This window comes from Bombus vosnesenskii, unplaced genomic scaffold (assembly GCF_011952255.1).
Source record: "Bombus vosnesenskii isolate JDL3184/JDL3185 unplaced genomic scaffold, Bvos_JDL3184-5_v1.1 scf7180000013265, whole genome shotgun sequence".
NCBI classification, from domain to species: domain Eukaryota; kingdom Metazoa; phylum Arthropoda; class Insecta; order Hymenoptera; family Apidae; genus Bombus; species Bombus vosnesenskii.
Window position 1 is genome coordinate 8,096,678 of NW_022882925.1, and position 21,847 is coordinate 8,118,524.

The 21,847-nt window shown below is 30.1% G+C and overlaps 3 protein-coding genes and 2 long non-coding RNA genes across 8 annotated transcripts; 2 read left to right on the top strand and 3 right to left on the bottom strand.

Moving 5' to 3' along the window:
- Positions 1-1,089: 1,089 nt before the first annotated feature.
- Positions 1,090-4,626, bottom strand: LOC117241854 (regulation of nuclear pre-mRNA domain-containing protein 1B). 2 transcript variants are annotated; one of them, XM_033508068.1, is made up of 5 exons: positions 4,330-4,626; positions 3,342-3,640; positions 3,126-3,260; positions 2,375-2,650; positions 1,090-2,247 (listed from the first exon to the last, which is right to left on the bottom strand). In XM_033508068.1, the coding sequence occupies exons 1-5, from the start codon at positions 4,478-4,480 to the stop codon at positions 2,098-2,100; spliced, it is 1,011 nt and encodes a 336-aa protein (XP_033363959.1). In that variant the 5' UTR covers positions 4,481-4,626; the 3' UTR covers positions 1,090-2,097. The 2 variants fall into 2 exon arrangements, with proteins under 2 accessions (XP_033363959.1, XP_033363948.1); XM_033508057.1 differs by having other exon boundaries at positions 3,336-3,640.
- Positions 4,627-5,022: 396 nt separating this feature from the next.
- On the top strand, positions 5,023-8,032 carry LOC117241859 (UPF0472 protein C16orf72 homolog). The gene is made up of 5 exons (XM_033508084.1): positions 5,023-5,633; positions 5,901-5,972; positions 6,849-7,020; positions 7,251-7,396; positions 7,578-8,032. Exons 1-5 carry the CDS (start codon positions 5,441-5,443, stop codon positions 7,718-7,720), a joined length of 726 nt encoding a protein of 241 aa, XP_033363975.1. The 5' UTR covers positions 5,023-5,440; the 3' UTR covers positions 7,721-8,032.
- Positions 7,181-7,588, bottom strand: LOC117241864. Its single transcript, XR_004495129.1, has 2 exons — positions 7,447-7,588; positions 7,181-7,357 (listed from the first exon to the last, which is right to left on the bottom strand). It is a non-coding gene; the product is annotated as an uncharacterized LOC117241864 (long non-coding RNA).
- A 3,278-nt stretch (positions 8,033-11,310) lies between the features above and the next one.
- Positions 11,311-19,333, bottom strand: LOC117241844 (Usher syndrome type-1G protein homolog). Of its 2 annotated transcripts, XM_033508035.1 has the most exons (7): positions 19,202-19,333; positions 16,762-16,905; positions 14,365-14,637; positions 13,946-14,219; positions 13,422-13,730; positions 12,648-12,849; positions 11,311-12,535 (listed from the first exon to the last, which is right to left on the bottom strand). In XM_033508035.1, exons 1-7 carry the CDS (start codon positions 19,222-19,224, stop codon positions 12,291-12,293), a joined length of 1,470 nt encoding a protein of 489 aa, XP_033363926.1. In that variant the 5' UTR covers positions 19,225-19,333; the 3' UTR covers positions 11,311-12,290. The 2 variants fall into 2 exon arrangements, with proteins under 2 accessions (XP_033363926.1, XP_033363934.1); XM_033508043.1 differs by lacking the exons at positions 16,762-16,905; positions 19,202-19,333 and adding an exon at positions 15,657-15,744.
- Positions 15,785-21,033, top strand: LOC117241868. 2 transcript variants are annotated; one of them, XR_004495130.1, is made up of 6 exons: positions 15,787-15,923; positions 16,453-16,581; positions 18,455-18,646; positions 19,034-19,161; positions 19,246-19,428; positions 19,963-21,033. It is a non-coding gene; the product is annotated as an uncharacterized LOC117241868 (long non-coding RNA). The 2 variants fall into 2 exon arrangements; XR_004495131.1 differs by lacking the exon at positions 16,453-16,581 and having other exon boundaries at positions 15,785-15,923.
- The last annotated feature ends 814 nt before the right edge of the window (positions 21,034-21,847 follow it).

Sequence of the window (21,847 nt, forward strand, 5' to 3'; positions counted from 1 at the left end):
AATTCTATTCATATATTAAAATTGATACACATATGAAAAATGTTGTATTTCATAAAATTATTTTAAGAATAGTAAAAAATGTTTAAATTATATATATTCCATGTACATTCATTCTAAATACTTTTAAAAAATAAACTTAGTAAAAATGATTGCCAACAGATGATACAATAATTTTCATTTGTATTGAAGCAATAACAATTAATAGGTTTACAATGATTTATTTCAAAGCAGTGGTAAATGTAATTTGATATAAATTTTATTCCATGTACGTCATAACTTCCTAAATAATATAAGTTATAAATAATATAGTTCTTAAATACAAGAATATTTGTAATGTTCTTATTTATTGTGTGTATATATATACGTAAACATATGTATATGGCAAGAGATATAAATATTATATATTTATTTGATTGAAAAATGTTCGCAATGTTATGTATCTAAATTAAAAATTATATATATATACAATATTATATATATTATTTATATATATTTTGTGATTTAAAAATTTTTTAAATTTAGATATATAATATTGTGAATATTTTTCAATCAAATAAATATATAATATTTATATTTCTTCCTATATATTTGCAGAGAGTTGATACATGTTAAAATTTCTGTTTAGCATTTCATTAATATATATGACATGTATGAAGATATAAGTATAAACATAAGGTGTTGTAGTAATTTAAATTCATATATAGATAAATGATACATGTAACATCATAATTGTATATATATATATAATTGTGTATATATATATATATAATTGTGTGTGTGTGTGTATATATATATATATATATATATATATATAGAAATGTAAAATAAATTTTATTAGTATACTTTAAATAAGTAAAATTCTTTGTTATATTCATTAAATATATATGTAATGTACTATTTTAAATTTTATATGCAGATTAATTTTTATTTTTGTTGGTCGTGTGTGTTTCTTTTTATAATAACTTTAATTATAATCGAACTATTTTAAGTCATAAACAGTACTATCATACTATAAGTAATGAAACATAGACAATAACATTGAAATATTTACCATAAAGCAAAATTATGACTATTAAATGAAACATACTATTATAACGATCAAAACATTTATTCGTATTAATATTCTGCATATTATTACAATTTTTGCAATGCACAATCACGCGATTTATTTCGTACAATATTACATATACAATATTATATATTTACGCAGATCAGTATTCATTCAAAATCAACTATAGCATTATTTATTTAAGACGCGTTTCTCAGTCCCAGTATTACATTACCTACGATATATATATACAAGGGATAATTACCAAGTATTGTAAGTGTAACATTCTAATTCTAACATTGCTAATAGCAATGTCTGGACAACTAAAAATTTTCTGTATTTGCCAATTTCTAAGTGCATATTTTTAACATATATAATATGTTTCGTTATTTCATAAATATATACTTTTCTTTTTCATTTCTATTGGAAGTTTTCAATGGAACAATTAAATTGAAAACAAAATTTCCAATTTGTATCATTTAGAACTTCAAATAATGGACATGTTTATTCATATTTTTCTTCCGTTTCATTTCTTTATAATATACTCGATTTACCAGTAATATATTTGAAAGTTATTAACTTATTAAATACTTTTTATGAATAAAATATGAAAGCAGGAACGTTGTTAATTTTGGACCAAAAATTTTTGTTTAATTTTTCAAGATATCCTAGTAAAAATTAACTTTCATTTGCATTTTACTTAAAACCCAAAAAACAAGAAGTAGGTAGTTTACAAATGAAATCTAACATTGAAAATGACTGGCGCTATAGCTTTATAAATTCTGAAATGTTATACAATTACTTGGTTCGTTTGCTTTATTCATATTACTAAAATATTTCGTAAAACGATCCTGTGATATTCATTTATCAGTACCTTTCTTTGTAATTACATGCGAGGATCAATATTTAATGTATTAAATATTGAAGAGTAGAAAGTTATAATATAAGATATATTTCATCACAAAAACCAAGCTAACATAGCATGGTTGCATTTATTTATGCATGGAACTAAAAAATAATTCAACAATCGTGTTTTCTAAACTCACGTGCTAGTGCATAGAAAACAGATCACCAGCTGAAGGAAGTGGTGCCAATCCGCCCGTAACATCAGGTAATTGTGTCAAATCAGGTAAATTGGAAATGTGTGATTTTACCTCAGATCGGACAGCGCATACTTTTTTAAGTTTTTCTTTATAATCCTGTAACATTATTAAATTTTATATTATATGTATATATATTTAAAATTATATTAAAAGTATTAAAAGTATATATATATTTTTTAAATAGATATTTGTGATTTATTTTCTAAAAAGAGTACAATCGTACTTCTAATGTTGCTTGTGCCTGTTGAAGTAATTGCCTTTGTGCCAAAGTGTAATCTCTGAGCATAGTTAGCAATCTCCTTCTGTCTTCCATTTCTGCTTGGAGTCGTCCGTTATAATCTGCTAACAATGCAGCAGCTTCATTTACTGCAACACTTAATTGATCTGCAGCTGCTCTATCTGCTAAATTCGCAAGAAGCGAAACTTCAGAAACTTCTGGTGGTAAAGAGGCAATACGTTCTCTAACACCAGCATCTGAGGATGCTGTGTTTTCCAAATCCTGAAATAGAGAAGGCATTCTTTAATAATTGCCTTCAATATGTTTATGTATATATACATGTTTAATGTATTTGTCTTATACTATTTACGTGATCATATGAATGGATCATTTAAGAGGGTAAGGTATTCTTTTACATAGAACTACGTTTTATTAAATAAGAATATTACTTCTAAAAGACTAAAAAGGCTATATATGTAAATTTTAAATAAATCCAATGTTACTATTTTATTATTTATGCAATAAATAAATAAAAATTTTTTAGTAACACAAAAAGAAAATGTATTGCGAAGTAGATTAAGAATAAAAAAGATGGTTATGAAATGATTAAAATTTCTATTGGGGATGGAAATATCAAACTGTAAATATGCTTGCCAATATGCCTTATGGATTCAACATATATTTTTCTATATATAAGATAGTTTATTGCTAACGATACATATTCCGAATTTTTGTTGTTTTTATAAATGGTATTAACCATTAAGGCTTTGATGAGTTCCTCTGTTTCCGGTGGGTCTCCAGCAGGAGTACGAGGACTTAGTGTTACATGTAGCTCCTTGGTTCCATCCACTTCAACCTCAGTCTCTGATTTCTTTCTCTCCTTTTTATCTTTCTGCAATGTATGATATACATAACATAATTAGAAATATTATACTTAACATCATCTGAAATCAGTGTTTTATGTTACCTTTACTTTTTCTATGTCATTCTTCAATTTCTTTTTTGGAGGTGGTGTTCCAGGATCTTTTGAGGTATCTGTAAAAGCAGCCTTAAACTCTGCAATTTGTGCCTTATCATAAACTCCTCTCTCTTCCCAAATTTGAAGTAGCCTATTTAATCTCTCCCTTGTCTTTTCATCAAATCCCTTCATATGTTCAAAAGCTTTCGGTAAAACTGTCTCAAATTCTTTTCCAAACTCTGGTCCTTTCTTTTTACTATTTTGAATAACATCATTTGCCAAATACATAAACATCAGCTTACGATTATCCTTCACTGTAAAAATATGTTAATAATAATAATATTTGATAAAGTATAAATTCATCAATTTTATAAATCAATTATATATAAAAAAAATAAACTAATTTGCATTTTTTCTGTTAAAATTGAAATTGTAACAAAATGTAATATGTGAGAAAAGTTGTAATTATACAGTAAATCAGATTTATTATAACACTTTATTATAAAATAAATTATGACACTTATGAAATAATTAGTTCAAACATATATTATGTAATATAATTACAATGTGACAAGTGAACAATTAACATGTAAAAAGTGGAGAAATATTTTTAAAAATCTCTAAATAATGATGTCATTTATATAAAGTATTAATAACAATTGCATTGTATATGTGAAAGCATATAATGTACTGAATTTTACTTTTACATTGAAAATTATAATATCATGTAAAATGTAACATATTCTGATTGTATTAAATAAATACTAACGATATAAATACAATTTTGCAGTTGACATACTGTTACGAAAAGTATGTTCATAATTACGTAGCGAAAATCTAACTTATAAGTTAACCTAGACATTTTTCGAAGATTATTTCATATGCATTCGATTTGTAATACTTTTTTGCAATAATTCAATAAGAAAATAATATTCGACCACGTGTCTAAAGTTTTAAATATAAAATAAATAGCAAAGATATACTTACGACAAGCGTCACGTACCTTTACACATCTCTTTAAACCAGACTTTCACGATGGTCGGATGATGTTTTCTGTGGTGAATTAACCAAAGAGAAAGTGTCTGAATGCTTTGTTGAGAGGGATTTAAGTCCATTAATCTTTTCACAAGTGCACTTTCTGTAAACCCTGTCATTTTTAAATTAGAACGTTTGTTTTGTCAGCAAAAGATGTATAAAACCGTACGTATCCCAACTCACGAGCCGCACAACTGTACGACTCAACAGCTGAAATACAAACATGAACGGCGTATAAAACGTTGCACTTTACCGCATATTATTTTCGTCATTTCAACAACCAGCGCCTCCTTTCCGAGATATTTTCGAACTACATCGCATTGCGTTGTTAATTTCATGATCGATAATTCAAATATTACAGTACAGATAAAATGTTATTCGTATTTTCTGGTAGTCGATGACAGTTATTATCGTATTATGTCCATGTGACAGAATTTTTTACATTATTTTACTTGAAGAAGAAACAATTCATAATATTAGTAAGTATACGCTATCAAAGCAAAGTATATCCTAATTTCATTTTACATATATAAGAGGTATTAAAGGTTTTTTAAATGAGACAAATCGATAAGTATAGACAAAAGAAATATAAATGCATATATACATATTAAAGAATAAAATTACAAATTCTTTTTTATCGACTGTGCATGGTTTTGGTAAGAATCACGAGTAGAGGGTACTGGATCGCCTTGAATAGAGCGCAGCGGTGATTTCCAGAGACCGCCAGAGATCAGTGCGTCGTCGCAGTCGAGGGGTGAAAAAGGGATTATGTATCGTTGGGTTAGTTTGTTCTTCGAATCTGCCAATTCGTATTTCGTGTTTCGTTGCGCGTGAGACTTGTGCGATCCTCGAGCGAGGCTCATCGTAATGGCCGCGACCTGACTCGGGTGGTGTGCATGCGAGCTACCGTGTTCGCGTTACGTGAAGTAAACGAGCAGAAGAGGAGATAGAGTAAAAAAAATACAAGGAACGAGAAAATACGACGGAGTTTAGGGTTACGCGATTTCTGTGTATATCGTGAGTGCATGTGGGTGGGCGAGGTGGGTTGAGGTCGCAAAAAGTCTGGAGGACGGCAAATCATGAGCGAGGATAGGAACGAAGAGGATCCCCTAATGGATCTCTGGTACAGCAATTGGGAACAACAGTGCGTTGAGGCGCTGGAAACAGAACCGGATTACGAAACGCAACTGCATAACGAAAAGGAACTCTATTCCCAGCAGATGTGGACGAGTTTTCAGACGACAGCGTCGGCCATCGCCCAGCTGTACAAAGGCAAGTTAATTCAACGATAATACCGATCGCCGCTCCTGTCCTCCTTTTTGCTCATCTTCAGAACGAGTTCTATACGATGTTTACGAGTAGCAAAACGTCTTGCTACCTCGCTGTAGTTACCATTTTGCGTGACATCCATTTTGTGCGACGTACGAGAGGATACGCCACTGTTCTCGCTTCTCGTTTGCTTCGATTCCCTTTTTTCGCCGCGTGTTGCATATCGATCTGATCGTGTAACCAGTTCCTTTCGGCTTTGCTCTTTTACAGATCGTACGCAGGGTGTCTCTCTATGGCTACCCTTTCAGACTGCCGCAGGCACCGTCACGTCGTTGTACAAAGGTGCGTGCACTTCCTTGGTCTCTCTTGTCAACAATGTGAGCAAGATAAACCTACAATCTGTCTTTCTTTCTCGTGATCTTTCCTTCTTTCTTTACGATATTATTTTTTTTGTGTCAGCTTTTCTTTTCTCTTTTTTTATCTACAGTTTTACTATTCGGTCATCCTTTTGCACGGTCGTCATCCACACACGTACACACATCACATTCATACACTTTGATAATGTGTTTGCATGTACATGTGCGTCAGAAAGCTTTGCACAGCTGACCAATACTGAAGGTCAGCTGTTAATTGACGCAAACTTTCAGGACTATTACGAATATTTATAGAAAACAGAAGTACATTCCTATCATTTCCTGAAAATTAGATCATTCTTGCAGATAATTATGAGTCATATAATAAAATAATATCAAATGTTCATCAGTACAAATTTTACATGTGTTGACTATGATGCTTGTTTTATAGGTAATTATTGATATTTTTGAATTGTTTATTTTGGAATAAATTTAATGGTTCTTTATGTTAAAATTTTGATTTGTTCTATCCTATTGTAATTTAAAGAAAGCTAATATTGGCATTTTTAAATTATTATTTTAATTTCTAATAATTCTTTCAAAATGTTAATTGTTTTTATGAACATTAAATTTAAGTTTATGACCATATTACAAAAGATTTTAATTTTATTTCAATTATTCATTGATTATGTCTTTTACTAATAATCTTAATAACGTGGATTTCTATTTATTTCAAATATCTATTTAACTATAACTGTTTACGGATAACAATTTTTCCTTTTTTCTTTAGTTACTTATGCTGATAATCATATAAGTTATATATTTAACAAAGTTTGGTATATAAGTGTAACACACATTTCTACAGATTCAATGGATAGCATACGTCGCTGCAGTGAATTAGGTGTAGAAATGGGACGACAAAAACGTTGTAAAGAAATAATGAATTGGGCTAGGAAAAAGAGACGTATGATTCGTAGAGAAGACCTGTTAGCATATCTTGCTGGAAAACCACCTCCACCTCGATCACATTCGCACAGGTATCGTATCAATATCTTTAATAATATTTAATGTACAAATAAATGTGTTTTCTATAGTTTTTGTACAAATAAATTCCAGAAGCTGGGAGAAGCATTAATGTCATGTTACTGTATTTTACTATGCAAAAAATCTTTTAAATGTTTTATTTTATAGGACCAATAACTTTTATAAGGTTTGTCTTATTAATGAAAGTAACACAGATGTAAAATGAGCATTAATAAATTTGCAGAAGTTCACCTAAGCCAAGAATGATGGTATGTAGTTCGCCTTCATCAGGAAGTTCAGCACCAAATATGGTCGTTGCACCAACACCGCTACCTGGTAATGATCCTGATCCTGAATTACATACATTTAGAGAAGCAATTGCATTATCTGGTAAGAATTGTTGCAATATAGTAGTAAATGTAAAAAAAAATTAAGCTTACCATGAATTATTGAAATCATTTTGTGTTAGTTATAATGATGGAAAGATCTTTATGTTGATGTTCAAATTCTGTTCACTGTAATTAATATTGTCTTTAAATAATCAAAATCTCTTTTTAAAAATTGTGTGTAGGTTCACCAATATCTCGGCGCACTGGGAGACAAACCGAATTGTCAGCCTTTATTAGTAGCGAATTCGCTCGACATCATAAACGGCCTGCTTCGCACGATGTGGATATGGGATCTCCCACGCACAAACGCTCGCGTTTCATGTAACGGCGCGCGATGTATAAAGTAGCCTCGCTCCCTTGTTCCCCATTAATTAATCAATTGATAAATTAATTATTAACGGTTCAACTCCCCTACATAGTTCTCGGTTAAACATAATCACTTCAAGAAGATGGCAGTGACTTGCATTGCCATATGAAACACGTTCGTATATCTCGACTGTTATAATATTTGTCAAGTTACATTATTATTTTTTATTAATATCAACTTTAAAGTTTTGGTCCTATTATTAATGATTGGAGCAGTTAATTTAGCTTTAAATAATTAATTTAATTGTGAGGAGCAATTAAGGTATCGAAATTACTGTGTCATTGTTTGAAGAAATATTAATTTGTTAACTTAAGTTTTTAAAATTACTACAAAAAAATGGTTAGAATTTATTTGAAAATTATTTATTTATTTATTTATATACATATATATATATATATAATATATATATATAAGTTGTGAAGTAATGAAAACGTGTTACAAAATACCACTCAAAGTGCCCATACGGAGTGAATGTCATTGTTTCTTGTGCAAAAATCTGTATATGTGATTATTAGTTGATCAATTTATAAACCAAGAGTATATACCTTGCCAAACATACTATGAGATATTAAAAGCTGCAACTAACATGCTTTACACATAATTAATGTGTATCTTGAAATTAGCAGCTAATATTTCGTGATATTTTTTAGTCACTTCATTATATACTGTAATTTGTTCGAGTGCGATGTTTGACAAGTGATGAATTGGTGATCTAGTATTTTGTAATTATATTACTGTCCATGATTGTAATTTTATAGGAAAAAAAGGGAACGGGGAGAAAATGACTGTAGATTGTTCTTTCACAATCCAAAGGATCGCTTTTCTGATTATAATATTGTTATGATTATTAAATGATCATAGGTAATTCGTACTTGGATGCTTTTGTGAATAAAATGATCACGTTTTATACGACTTTTGTTGGTGATATAAGGGAAATATGTGATGGGAGAAAGAATAAGAACATAAGTGAAAGCAATGAAAAACAATGTGTTCATGAATTGGTTTCTGTAATTCTGTAATTTTTATTTATCATGTAAAAACAAGGGATCTACATTTTCTGTTGTATGACCTCTATATGATGTAGAGGAATCATAAAAATGTCTTTTGGATAATATATTTAATTGTTTCTGCAATCCGTCTTGTTTGTAATTGTACATCTGCTTTATTTGTTTTGTGTGCGATCCCTTGGAAGCAATCGAAAAGTGTTTACTACCATGTTTTACGCGTCATGACATCCACGCCTAAGTTTTAAATAACATGAGATTGAGTTTAGAAGCAAGGTTCAAGGAAAATGCTGAAAAATGATGTTCACGTCTTATTCTTTCCATATGTGTCGCGGGTGCTCATAATTGTGTAACTAATTGATAAAAGGTTCTCAAATAGACTTTGTGTAGTTATAAATCTTAAGCAAGTTAGGATAAACAATGCTTATATCAAACAGAATCGACAGATAAAATTAGCGGATCGGTGGAAAGGCTCTATAAAAAGTTTCTTCCAATCTTCTTGTATTTGACATCAATGATGGAAGATTATCATAGTATCGAAGTTGATTTTTATTTTTTTGTGTATTTGTTACAAGCAAAGGGTTGAGCAGTGTGTAGTGAAGATGTGTTTCATGGAAAGTCAGTATGAAAACCGTGCAATGTAAAGGTATCTACTTTTCCACAATTTCTAGTATGGATTTAATCAATAAAGGAGCTTTCCGTCTTAGATGTAGCCATTGTCGGAGAGACACAGGCAGCTCTTTGCTGTATATGCACATACACATATACACATGTAATGTATATATGTGTATTTGTACGTATACGTGCATATTTTATAAGAATCATTATGTTCAAAGAGAGAAGTTGAAATAGAGTGATTCATTACTCGGATTATAAGGTCACTGTACATGTATATTATTTCTAGTGTTGTGTCTTGTAACTGCTTCTACTTGAATTTTGAAGATCATCAATTATAGGAAATTCGAAAATGTTTTAACCGAACTGCCTATAAATTTATTTAAGAACAAAGTTCATTCTTCCTATTCACGTTTCGAATTTCCTTTCATTCGTTCTTCGAAAATCACTTAGGAGTAAACTTGTTTCTGTTTGTTTCCTTCTCCTTCATATCGTTTGAGCACCGTTCCGGAAACAAGCGAAAAATTGTTATTCAGTTGTAAATATAGCGTACGTTTATAATGATAACGATAAACAATAGCCTTAGGGGTATTGCTAATATTATCATTATTGATATCGACACCTATGCGATAGCTTTAATAATATTTATCATATGATCGGCAATTAATAAAACTCCAAGGATTCCACTTGACTCAATTTTCCTGACCACTTTGGTTACGCAGGGTCACGTTTTTGAAATTTCTGAAAGTTCAATTCAAACGAAAAGTATAATACTATATCGAGAAGTATCTTTGTACGTAAAAAATTTAGTCGCATTATTTGTTTTTAAGTTTTTCAGACGATAATATTCTATTGATCTGATTCATTTCTTGGTAGATTTTCGTACAAAGGTAATTCTACTTAAACATTTAAATAGAAGAAAGTAACACGCTGAAGATGCCATACTTAGGAATACGTTATTGATAAGAAAATAATAGTCAATGATGGAACATCGAGTCATTTTGTACAGGCATTGTCATCTTTATTTTCCCTTTCTTAGTAAAGAGACATTTTCGATTTATATTTGAGAAGTTTGATTTTGATCGTAAGAAAATCGATATTTGTTTATAATCTAATAACGTGTTACTCGTTCGACTATTTGCAAGAATTTGTTACTGTATTTGACATTTTCCTACCTTGTATAATGCAAGACTATTCATATACGTGAGACGAGATCAGCAAACTAAGTTTTCCCACATATATAGTGAGCTTTCCTTTTCTCATAGGAAGTTAATCTTGTTAGTAATCTATGTTGTCTTTTATACTGATACAATATTTTTTATTTATACAGTCAGTGCAAAATATTGTGCACAGTTTCAAAAGAAAATATACGGGTTTATTAAAATTTCTTATCATTTATAATGAAAACTGCTAGAAGGCGATATTTTTTGTAGGTAAATATTTTGAGATTGTAAATGAATAGGAAGCGATATGAATATCATATCTTTTATGAAGAAATTAAATTTTACGTTATAAGTAATCTTTTTGTGAATCGATGACTTCCGTGTTTCTTTAATGAAATTTGTCATTCATATTTGCTGCCAAAAGGAGTTTTCAATGAAATTGCCATTATGCAAAACCGACTGTTGTGTATAGAAACAGAAGACATAGCTTATAGGGCTCTGAAATTAATCGATTAATAGTAAAAATAAATTAATCTGTTTTTATATTAATAAATTGATAGTACTCTAGAATAATCGGACAAGTTAAACATCAATATTTATTATTCATTAATCGATTAATCGGGCAGCCTTAGTAGGTGAGATCGCGAGAATCACTTCTGTATCATATCTTTTTCACAGTAATGGTAGTTCGTACGCTAATCATACAGGTGCGTAGAAACGCGTACGTGTCACAAACACAGGGCACCAACAAATTTTCTACAAACCATTTTTTTTATTCTGATGCACATTAATTGCAACGTGATGTACTTTTTTGTCAACAAATGTATCACCAAATTCTACTTGCACGAACACGGAAAAACCGTAAGAGAACATGAAATGTCTGTTCGCGGCGAGGCGAGAAATGGTGCTGTAATTTTTTGCGACTATAAGAAGCTTGTATATTTTTGCGTCTCTTGTTTGTAAGATAATCATTTACAAATAAAATTACAAAGAAAAAAATATTATATTGTTAGTATTTGCCTTTTGTGTACAAATTATTAACATATTTTTTACAAAATAAGACTATTTTATAAAATGTTTTTGATATTTATTCGTATCATATTTACATGTTTTAGTTTTATGCGATTTGTACACTTTGTATATTGTATTTATATGACCAATAAGAAAAAATTAATTTCACTTATCCTATTGTCTAAAGAATGTATAAAGATACATTCTATTAAATTGGCATTTACATTCTCATTTACATTGATTAACTTAGTAATGTATTCTATTGTTTTAAGGCACCGTACAAGCAAAAAATTAGGATTTTTGCATGATGAAATAGTATTTCAACATGTCGTTCATACAGTGAATTACCAATTTATACTTTTATGGCTTGTAATTTTTTCCGGAAATGAGTAGATTTTTTGTAGTACATTAATTATAAGGAAAATGGCAAGGAGCGATACATCGCGTCTTATGATTTGATTATAGCAAAAAAATAATGTAATCTTATAACACCTACACATCCGTGTAATTAAAATAACTTTAATCATACAATCACGCGAAATTTTATATGAACTATAATTAAAACGTAAGTGCAACTGTTCGTATTGATTTTTTATACGTTGTATACAATTTAGTTTTGTGTTAGAAATTAGTTGTATAATTTTTTAGTAGGCACTTAAGCAGTTTATTAGGCAAGATTAAAATATTCGAAAATAAAGCTAATATTCTTTTGTTTCCTCAGTAATATTTCAAGTTTCACAGTCTACTATCTTTAATGACATTTTCTGGAGCATCTAATGCTCTTTTCCTGTTAGCTATTGCATTCATTAATTTCCTTTTAGGTCCAAGTGGAAGTTTAAGTGCCGCTATATCAGTTTCAGTTAGTAGCATTAAGGCTTCTAAATCAATTTGTTCTGATTCTAAAACCGGATGTACCGATGAAAGATTATTGGCAACTAAAAATCTTTGCAATGGTGTCCATTCCTCATCGGTTTCTTCCTCTATAATTATATATGATTTTATATCAATTATTAGTATTTAAGATAAAAATTTAACAGACATATAAATATATTAACAATTTGCAATAGAATTTAGCAATATAAAGGATTTTACCTGAAAGTAAATCATCATCCCACATACTTTGTCGGCGAGCTAAACTACCTGCGCTTCCTATGCTGATTTCTTCGTTATGCCCATTTGAGTTGGTTCTATGACCATTTATAGATCCGTTTACAGAACCATTCACGCAAGAGTTACCGTTTTGTTCATGTGCATCCACTTGCGAGACTGGTAGATTATCGAAAGTAGTTGTTATCTAAAGTTAGAAAACAGCAGTCTTCTATACACTGCTTTAAATAAAATCATTATATTTGAGACATTTCAATAATATTAATGAGCTATTATTCTATTATCTATCCATTGTAATATTAACAAATTCTTTAGATGAATATATTAATATCTTTCGTTGTTAATTTTGCATTTGAAATGCATTACGAATTCAATGTCTTTAATATCGTTGAAGAAATGAGTAATATAATCAAATTGGGTGGAATGTAACTATTTAAAACAATTATCGTGAGCAGTGACCGTGTAATCATTTAATTTTACAGCTATGTATGTCATTATAACATTAATAAGTGTTGTGAAGTAAAATAATCACAAAAATAGACCATGCTAAGGTAAATTCTGCATTCTGTGAATGGTCGTTATAAGGAACGTTTCGCAATAAAAATTTTATATGTTCGTGAAATCATAATTTGAATTAATTAAAATGTCCCGTAGTCATATAAGATATCATAAAATATCACGCTACAACATTTAAATTAATTAATAGGCATTTCTCGTTTAATCTCTTTTACCATGCAAAAATATAATACATAAACTTACCGCTCTTCGAAATGCTACCGATCCAAAACCAGGTCGATTGAAGATACTTGCCGGTTCTTGCAGCAAAACGTTATCTCCTACGCCATCCATGTCTTCTCTATCATCTTGTTCGGTATCTTCGTCAAAGGATCGATCGCCCAAGAGATCAGGAGTACTTTGTGCTTTGCTTAGTGTACCCCAAACGTCAGAGATTTTTCCTCTCCTTCCTGCTTGTTGAGTTTGCGTTTCGTAAGTTCCTACGTACATTACTTCAGAATCTCTTCTAAGACCAGTGAGACTACGTATCGATTTTTTTCCATTTACTTCAATCTAAAAATTTTTAATCAGAAAGAACAGAGCTTAATTCTCTTTGATAAAAGAAATATTATACATAAAAATAAAATAGATTCAATGTTGATTTTTAATTATATTATTGAATTATGTTCAAAGAAACACTAATAAACTTATTTGCTAGTATTAAAATTCGTTTCTTAGTTATTTACAAGCATGTTTAAAAAATATGTAAGTTTAAATATTTATTTTACCTCTACTACTTTGAAATCATCAACGGCTTTTCTCGCTAAAGCTTTTCTGCATACTGCACTGCCTTGTTTCTTTACAGTAGTGCCAACGATATCGCTGAATGTTGGTGAAGGCTTCACTCGACCTTTGAAGGTCAACATACTGGGTTTGTGAGGTAGAATGCCGGTTTCGTTAACCGTAGCTAAATCCAATTTCGTTCGATCTTTCGATAACTTTTTCTGTTCCTTTTCAGCTCTGATTTCCGCCATCTTCTGTTTTTTCATATATTCTTTTAATCTGTTTTATACATAATTGATGATGATAAAAATTGAAAGTGGAAGTTGTATCAGTGTTGAGGTATAACATTTTTTTACTATATTCTTTTACATATTCTTATATCTATATACTCCTTTTGCACATATTTAAATAATTGTATAAATACCGTTTTTCAGCATCTTTTTCTGCCTTTTCTCGAAGTAAACGACTCTTTTTGCGATTATTTAATTCTTGATCAGCTTGAGCAAGATCTAGAAACTGAAGAGTCATCTCTCTACCATTTATAGCAGCCAAGTCTCTAGCTGAATGCCTGTCGATATCCAATGACCAAATATTGCAGCCGAATTTCACGAGGAACTTGACGCAATATTCATGACCCCTTGCCGCTGCCAGGTGAAGGGCCGTATTACCAAAATAATCGGTTTTGTCAGGATCTCCCCTACAAAGAAAATCGTTAAAATACAAATTATTCCACATCTGCTACTTGTTACTCGACGCATATATTCACAAGGATGAAGTTGCGAGTTCATTTCCACATTGCTTTTGCAAATATCTTCATTAACTTTTAATTTTAAAGTTTTGAAGTACAAGGGACTATGTAGAATGGAATGTAGTTAAAATAATATAGCTTGTATAATATGTGATGTCATTATTTTCCTATTGACAAATTTGAACGACGTAGTAATAGTTTGCATTTTTACAATCGTCGTTAAAAATATATATTTTTACCCTAGGGGATTTGACCTTCGAAAACGAATGGAGGGAATAAATGAGTTCTGTAGCATCACATCCTGTCACGCAATGACACACGAGCGGAACAAAGTTCCGGAAAGATACCGGGTCTTATATCGAATTTCTATCGTTCGTCGACCACACTGAAGCCAGTCGAACGACATATGATCTTATTCATAATAGGGCACGTGCTGTCTTTCAGCTTTTATATCAGCTCTTCACGGATCGTCGCTGATCCTATGAAATAATGTACAGTCGTAAGGTAGTTTCAAAGATCCCATACGAATTATCATCCAAAATAAATCTTGAGAAATAGAACATTTGTGAAATTGAAACAAATAATAGAAGACACCTGAATAGAAAAATTATAGTAATATTCTATTAAATGCATTTACCCTTGTATACATATTATGTTATTAAATGATACTGTATACACTACATTAAACCGTGTACTATCTGTATATAATAATGTAAGTAACAGTAAGTGCAATACGTGTAAGAAATGTGACTATTTTATATTATACTAGATTTTATATCTTTTATCGTAGTGATCAAACATTACTCTTTTTATGTATGATCGTATTAATATCAGTGATTGAATTATTGAATGTTTCTGTTACTTCAAGAATAAGTTAGAATTTCTGCATTTTATTTTGTCTACAAAATGGGTAAGTAAATATTTTAACTAGAGAAGGTTAACGTCCAACAACGATTTTAAATGATTACATGAATGGCAATTCCTTGTTCCCCTGTTCCATTTCATTCCGTTCCCCTGCGTTTTGTTCCGTTCGTATTGTTTCCCACTCCGATTCGATTGTTTTCCATCGGTGCTTGCTTGGCCGTAATTTCCGTTCGTGGGGTCGATAGATGCCAGATTATAGCATATATTTCCGGTTTCGCACATCTGTCATCGTTTAATACAAAACTCTCGTGTATATTCATACATGTACGTACTTAAAGGAAAAAGGAAACCACGAATATTTTATATTAGAGGTACGTTTTAAAAGTAATCTATGTTTCAGCGATTAATGCAATTTTTTTCATGTTTTGTGAATGTTATTCATATGGAGTATTGTTAAAGTTTCCGCGTTCACTAACCATAACGGCCTCGTACTTAATTTACATGTGACTTTCAAGGTTAACTAAAGATACATACGTATAAGCTTCTTCAATTTTGTGTATTACATGTTGATAAGTCTACTTTTTTAAGTAATAAATTTGCAAGATGCCATAAATAGAAATTGTTAAAAAAATCGGTAATACAATATAGTAGGATCATACAATATAGCAGTAGGAGGAAATTCGTTGTAATGAGATTTTTGAATATTTTAATTGAACTATTTGTTTCAAAATATAGTATTTATATTTAATTTATCTTATCTAATATTTATATCTCATATTTATTAAGAAATCTACATTTTCGAAGTAAAATATTTTGTGTAAAAAATTACATCAAAAGTATCATCTGTGCACGCGTGAGCAGTTACATTTTACCGCGAATCTTTTTTGTTTTAGTGCGCAGATGCAGAAATAGGAATGTAACCAGAAATAAGAAATGTTTGACGATAAAACTGTTCATCCAAGAATCGAGAGGTATTACATCGTTTCTGTTTAAGGATTCTATTTTCCATGAGCTATTGCAAGTGATATGGTAAATTAATATAAACATGCACATGCAGCGATAAAGTCTTCTTTTGAAATAAACTAGTTATTAATTGTAACTCGTAAAAGAGTATAGTATAGCATAGTATAGTATAGTTTCGTAGAAACCCTGTGATGCGTATGGATGTTTCTCGAATGTATTTATAAGTAAATAGTTTTGTGAGTATACCCTCTGGCGACGAGCAGTCTCAGAGCATCTATATGACCTTCAAAGGCTGCCCATAATGTAGGGGTCATTCCACCGTCATCCCGCGCGTTACAATCCTTTTTTGTTGCTTCTTTTAAGATGTCTAAGGCGCCATCGCGTGCAGCTCTATAGAGAAAACAATTATTTTCAAATAATCACTGATCACATATAACCGCTAAAGAATTTTGTTATATTTGATATAGTATGTTTTTTAAAAGATAAATATTTCAATTATATGATTTTATATCTAATGATATTTGATGCAAAAATATTCTGATTTTTTAATGACAGACATTAATAATCAAGATTAAAAATTTTATAATAAACGAAGTTACCTCTTTCGACATATAATACAATTAGAATTACAAAAAAGTCGTATTCTACTAAAAGATCATTGAGTCTTTAAATAATTAGTATCTTTTGTTGTAGGAGCACTTCCCGCTATACATGTATTTAGAAGTAATAGATATTTCATTACTATATAGTTATCTCGTTTCTTGATAATTTCCTAGCTCTACTTATGAATTAAACTGCATATCTTGTGTCATGATAATGTGACATAGCACGTCATCGTTTTCTCCTTCGCTCGAGTTTTCTTCTTTTAATTAGTCTTTCTCTAATTAAGAATTATTATACAAAATTTTACATTCGTATATATATGTATGTATACAATGAAATTTAACGTTTAAAGTTTACTTTCACTTTTTAACACTTCGATTATTTGACGTTACTCTATTTTGTTTCATATATATATTTAAAGATGTATGAGTCTATTTGTAATATGAAAAAAAGAAATGAGAAAAGAGTCCTAAATGAAAAATATGAGCGAAGATGTCAGAGAAAGCACGTACAAAGTTCTAACGAGCTCCTTGCATGATAATTTTCTCTATGTTACAAATCATTAACCATGAATACATCTTGACACGTATTGATTTTACTTAAATGAAAGTATGTAGAAGTGTTGTAAGACAAATGATTACTTTTATTAAATTAGATGAGATTCCTAATTGTTATTTTTAAAAATCATAATAATTGTATATAATTATGTATAAAATTTTATAAGAAAATATAATGTGTCCTACGAACTCTGTCCACCTGAAATATCTTTATTTCAAACAATACGCGAAAATGTTTCTAAAATGAACAAATGTATCAAAAGCACAACAGTACCATTTTGTATGTCTATTATTTGTTTACATTTGAAGTATTACATACATCTTCCAGCATGACTCATAACGAAAGTAAAAAGATGAACATAATCAAATATCTCAGAAATGGCAATGTGTGGGATAAATGTACCTTCCTTTTATACCCAGAATCCGCTATGGTATCGAACTCAAGTATGAAAAATTGGATATTGCATTTAAAAAAATAAAATTGATCTCCTTATCTTTCCTGTGCATTTACCTGTAAAGAAACCATTGTCTGTTACCATATGTATGTATTTCTTTAAATCCTACAACTTTAATTCGTAATACTTTCGCATATTGTTTGAAATAACAAAGATATTTCAGATGAACAGAGTTTGTGGGACGCAACTGTATATGCGTTATTCATTAGAAAGAGCATTGACGATTTACATTTTATGTTCTCTAAATAATGATTTAGTTTATTAAGTATTTCTATTTGAAGAGTAAATTATTGCGCCTTTTAATTAAATGGATACTTTTTTCAGTGAAAGGTGATATTCAGAAGTGGAGTATACATTATACAATTGGTGCTCGTAGAAGTGGGCTGGATGATAAATCTTCCTGCTGAATCAAATAAAAGCAAAGGTGTTCTCATGCATAAATTCCGCACGCGTGCTATGATGTACATATACCGATGAGATAGTACTTACATGATCATAGCCATTGTACAGTTCTGGGTAAGTAGGTATGCTTCAAATTTTTTAAATTCTTTCATTCAGTTATACTGTACGTATCACTTATATTAAATGATGCAGTATTGTTACCAAAATTTTGTTATTAAATCAATTAATATCCGTGTACTATCTTTGAACGTACTAGTTAATTTATATTAATAAAAGACCCGTTTTTTATAATTGTCGCAAAAAAGAAAAACAGAAATATCTACACCTATATATGAAACTAGAAATTAAAAATAGGTGAATTTTGAATTGTGATGTCGCAGTGATTATGAAACAATAAATTTCTTCGATTGATTTCTTATCGAATTGTAGTTGGTGGTCAAGATTTCAAAGTGCAATACTTCGTTCTCATGGTTAACCAGGCATGTCATTTTTTCACTCTAGCCAGAGACAAGAACCTGGCTCCACGACATTTCTCTGCTTCCTGGATCTTAGATAGATATCTTGTTGTAGTATATTAAAGCGTACCGCGTACCATTGGTAGAGAAACAAAAACATGAAAACTCAGAAAGGTATGCACAAAGTTTGTTGCTCGTATAAAAGGAAATTCACCTGTGAAATCGTTCGGACGTCATTCTGTTCCTCTATCCTTTTAGGAAGTTTCGTTACCGATGGCAAAACATCCCTGCTGGAGGCAGAACTTTTGGCACTTTTTCTATGAGATGCACTTTAAATAACAACAAATGCAAGTATCATAGATCCTGCATATTTTGAGCAAAGTGAAACAACCACACGCGCTGAGTATGGCGTCCAGCAGTGTACTGCTCAAACGAACGAAGGTATTATACTCTTACTGTATTACTTGGACCGTGTTCTGTGGTCCCTCACCAAGTCTATCTTACTTTCGACCGTTACATTGATAAGTCCTCTCTCGCTCTTTTACCAGTTCCCGCCGTTGCTTACCTGTCTGGTACCACCATAGGAATACTTTCCGCCACCTAGTGTTCAGTATTCCGTTACGTACGTGTGCAATCTATTTCTACTCTACCGACAAACTTTCATACTGCTTTTTAAAAATTAATCTGCTATAGCACTGTCAACACTGGCGTATTTTCTATAATAGCTATGCAATTTGATCTAATATATTTTAATTACGTAGAAATTTGAAAGTGTTTTTATAGATTAATTGTACATTTGAAACAATAGAAATTTACAGTGTTAAGTTCTTATTTGCCGTTTATTTATTATGTGCGCATTTACATTATTTATATTTTGTTGGTTTTATATATATGATTATAGTTAGGAAACATTTAATAACTTATAATAAAAACTTATGTATATACATGATAAAGAAATTCTTTTGCATGTTATAGATAAGGAAGATGTAGTATGATGACTTATATTAACGATTGTTGGATTAGTCGGATTCCTTTCATCAGAAATAAACGGAGAAAAGTTGTAGTTATGAAAGTTACCAACATGAAGATAGAATGCTGCGCCGCAATCGGTAAGTAGGTATTTTAAAAAGATAAATGATTCACGCCTAGTATGCAATCGCTTCTATATCTCTTAAGTAATAATTTATGTACAAATTATGTTTTCGAAGTTGTTTTATTGAGACGTTACAACAATCAGCATGCAAAGATTACATTGAGTCCAGAATCTTATAATATTCATTTGTTTCAATATACTTGCTAAATATACAATTGGCTTGCAACAAAACCACTTGTGTCAAGCAAAGAACATTGTTAGTTAGTGCTGCAAAAGATACCCTTGAGTACAGATTTTGTGCACATTCAATTGCCAATCGGAGATTCCTTTGATATGTTTCTTTATTGCTTTACAACATGGACGTAAAATAATGATTCTTTAAGAATTACATTTTTTAAACAAGTTGTTTATATTGCACATTTATTGCCTTCATTTGATTTTAATACAGACATTTAGGAATAATGTTACATGTAATATAAAGAAAGATTAAGTATTCGTCATACGTAGTTCTTAATTCTGTAAAAAATAGTCTTTAATTTAAACAAAATGTTTTGAATTACAAACAAACTAAATACGTTATTATTAAACTTTTAAGAAATTGATCTTTTTACACATTTTCAAATTTCATAGTAATAAATATATAAATTGACATTACTCATGTATTTCATGAGTATCTTTAAGTCGTTAATAATACAATCCGCTTTTCTTAAGTTCAATTGTATATCTTGAAATCTTGCACCGAATTTGCAACACTAACGATAATACCAAGCAATCCTTCCTATTGTTATTAACCCCTATTTACTTACAATTTCATCACAGCTTGATTATGTTTTTATTGTTAATTGTTAACTATGTATTTCGTATATTTACATGTTATCAGTATGAATAATTAACAGAGCAACGCCAGTATTGAATGCATCATTTTGAAATTTCACTGCACTTCATCGTGTATATGAAATTATACTTCAAAAGTTAACATTTCTTATTATGTAAATTAAAAAAAGCGATATAAATATTTTGTTCCTTCAAAGTTATGCTTCTAATAATTTTATTCATAAAAATTAAAAAAAATTATTTTATTATACGAAAAAATGTTCAACAATATTTCAGTTTTGTAACATGTACGCAATTAAAAATTTTAATAAATTTTAGCTTTTAACGTATATACACAAAATATTTAACAAAGATTTCCCTAAGTAAGTACATTGGGTGGGGCATATTAGCCCAGAGAAATAATATTCCAAATATTACCGGAGATTTATCATTTTTATATGTATATTTCTTTAACCATTGGTCCATTCAAACTCGAATAATAAACAACTTTTTGTTTTCTGAACAAACTCAATTCGTCTCTTCTCGTTTTATTCCGTTTACCAAGAAAATGTTCCTCAGCAGTTTTATCACCAAATTTTAGTACAAAATATCGAATAAAAATAAACGAAGAAATTTCTCTGCACGTACAAATGCTGTTTTACTGATTTCATATGTATATTATTCGTACTAAAAATAAACTAAACTACAGAATGCTGTTTTTTATTATATGCTGATTTAATATGTTCAATTGTGTTTTATCAATGTCATCATTTTATCGCACGAGAGATATAAAAATAGATTTTTATATTCATTTGGCTAAGCCTCTGTTTTTAAAAAACAACATATATACGGTATATCACTCGACGTCAATGGATTGTCATTTTTGCTACATTTCTTTTCTTTTACACTCGATTCGAGTATACCTACAAAATTCATTTAATTCTTTCGTTCTTA

Coding starts and splice junctions, on each gene's coding strand:
- LOC117241844 (XM_033508035.1), bottom strand. CDS start 19,224: ATGACGTCCGAACGATTTCACAG. Junction 14,638..16,761: donor AGACTGCTCGTCGCCAGAGG/GTATACTCACAA, acceptor TTTTCTTTGTAG/GGGAGATCCTGACAAAACCG. Junction 14,220..14,364: donor GAAAAAGATGCTGAAAAACG/GTATTTATACAA, acceptor TGTATAAAACAG/ATTAAAAGAATATATGAAAA.
- LOC117241859 (XM_033508084.1), top strand. CDS start 5,441: ATGAGCGAGGATAGGAACGAAGAGGATCCCCTAATGGATCTCTGGTAC. Junction 5,973..6,848: donor CGTCACGTCGTTGTACAAAG/GTGCGTGCACTT, acceptor ACATTTCTACAG/ATTCAATGGATAGCATACGT. Junction 7,021..7,250: donor CCTCGATCACATTCGCACAG/GTATCGTATCAA, acceptor ATAAATTTGCAG/AAGTTCACCTAAGCCAAGAA.
- LOC117241854 (XM_033508057.1), bottom strand. CDS start 4,480: ATGACAGGGTTTACAGAAAGTGCACTTGTGAAAAGATTAATGGACTTA. Junction 3,261..3,335: donor ATGACATAGAAAAAGTAAAG/GTAACATAAAAC, acceptor CATACATTGCAG/AAAGATAAAAAGGAGAGAAA. Junction 2,248..2,374: donor AGGCACAAGCAACATTAGAA/GTACGATTGTAC, acceptor ATAATGTTACAG/GATTATAAAGAAAAACTTAA.